At 49.8% G+C, this 1,441-nt stretch overlaps 1 protein-coding gene across 2 annotated transcripts in view; it reads left to right on the top strand.

Annotated features, from left to right (window-relative positions):
• ARMC8 (armadillo repeat containing 8) overlaps nucleotides 1–1,441 on the top strand; it is a 122,762-nt gene that overhangs the window by 112,871 nt on the left and 8,450 nt on the right. For both annotated transcript variants that reach the window (XM_014591443.2, XM_014591444.2), the window contains one exon: nucleotides 119–191. In XM_014591443.2, the coding sequence (XP_014446929.1) occupies nucleotides 119–191 (73 nt within the window). The remainder of the gene's footprint in view (nucleotides 1–118; nucleotides 192–1,441) is intronic.

Raw genomic sequence — 1,441 nt, 5'->3', positions numbered from 1 at the left:
AGAGAAATTTCCTATAAAAAAAATCAAAAAAAAAAAAAAAAAAAAAAGAAAAGAAAAGAAAAGAAAAGGTCTAAAATGAGACTGTTTCCATTTTAATACCTCCTCTTTTCTATGACAGGGTCACTCCCATGTCAAACTGCAACTTGCCGCTATGTTTTGTGTGTCAAACCTCATATGGAATGAAGAAGAAGGTAAGAGACTGGTGACATTTGTTCTGGAGAAGATTACGGGAAGAGACTCTTGCATGGCGAAGGCAGCAGGTGCCCCTGAGGTCCTGGCAAGGCCCTGCTTGTTGGTCTGCCGGGCCCCGGGCACCCCATAGAGTCGCCTTAGTATGAGTGGTGGGATGGCCTATGCCCTCTGCTCAGTTAGCACAGAGCTCCCTCCAGAGCCACGCTGTGGCAAATTCGTGGGGGTCGTGGGAAGTGACAGCCCCCACCCTGAGAGACGCACTCGACGACGAGAGGCGAGTAGGTGAGGCCGGGCCTGGCCTTCGTTAAAAGCAGAGGGAGCACATGTCAGGACTACAGGCAGAGGACACAGCTGGTTAGAAATGAGAAATACGGGCTCAGCTGGTGGGGCAGCCGTTCTGTAGCGAGGCTGCTATAGACCAGAGGCTCTCCAGCTTGACTGCATGTTAGAGTCGCCGGAGGGTTCCCAGAAATCGGAGAGGTAGGCCCTGGTACACGTGTCTCTAAGAGCTCCCAGGTGATTGCAGGGCATAAAAGCATTGGAAATAGTTATGGACGCCGCAGTCAGTGTGGAAGGAGGGCCGGAGAGAGGAAGAGTCTAGGGAAGGAAATTAGGGAGAAAAATAGAGAAGTAAGACGTTGGTGGGACACAGAAATGGCTCATTACCTGTTGATGATAACGCGTAGTATTCTCAACCAGACTGGTCTGAAGTGTAGTTCTTCTTGGGTCAGTTCTCTCTGCAAGTCTAAATGATGTATAGCAATTGAATGTATAAAAATAATAAGAATAAAATAAATGTATTAAAAAAACAATCCATAGCATGTTAAAAAATAAAAATAAAAAGAACTTCCAGGTGATTCCATGGCATAACCAGGGTAATACAGAGCACTGGATTCACTGCACGGGAACAGCTCCCTAACTTCATCCCGAGGGATCCTGGTTCTTTGGGTCTAGAGGGGCATGGCACAAGTGAGTCGCTCTGGGTTCTTCAGTGGGGAAGGAAGACTCCTAGGGGTGTCACTCCCCCCAGCGCTGTATGAAGAACAAGCGCACAGAGGAGAAGCTGGTGCACTGCACGGGCCCAGATACCGCGCCCGGCTGTGTGGCAGGGAGGCAGAGCCACCCTCAGCCAGGTCTGAGTTGACATTGCGGCGACCAGTCGTGCTAACCCAGAGGTGCCAGGAGGTCTGGGAAGACAGATGAGGGGACAAGACATAGAAGGGAGAAACGACACTTGTCTAGAGCAGAC

This window comes from Tupaia chinensis, unplaced genomic scaffold (assembly GCF_000334495.1).
Source record: "Tupaia chinensis unplaced genomic scaffold, TupChi_1.0 Scaffold000574_1, whole genome shotgun sequence".
Classification (NCBI taxonomy): domain Eukaryota; kingdom Metazoa; phylum Chordata; class Mammalia; order Scandentia; family Tupaiidae; genus Tupaia; species Tupaia belangeri.
This window is presented reverse-complemented; position numbering and strand designations above follow the sequence as displayed.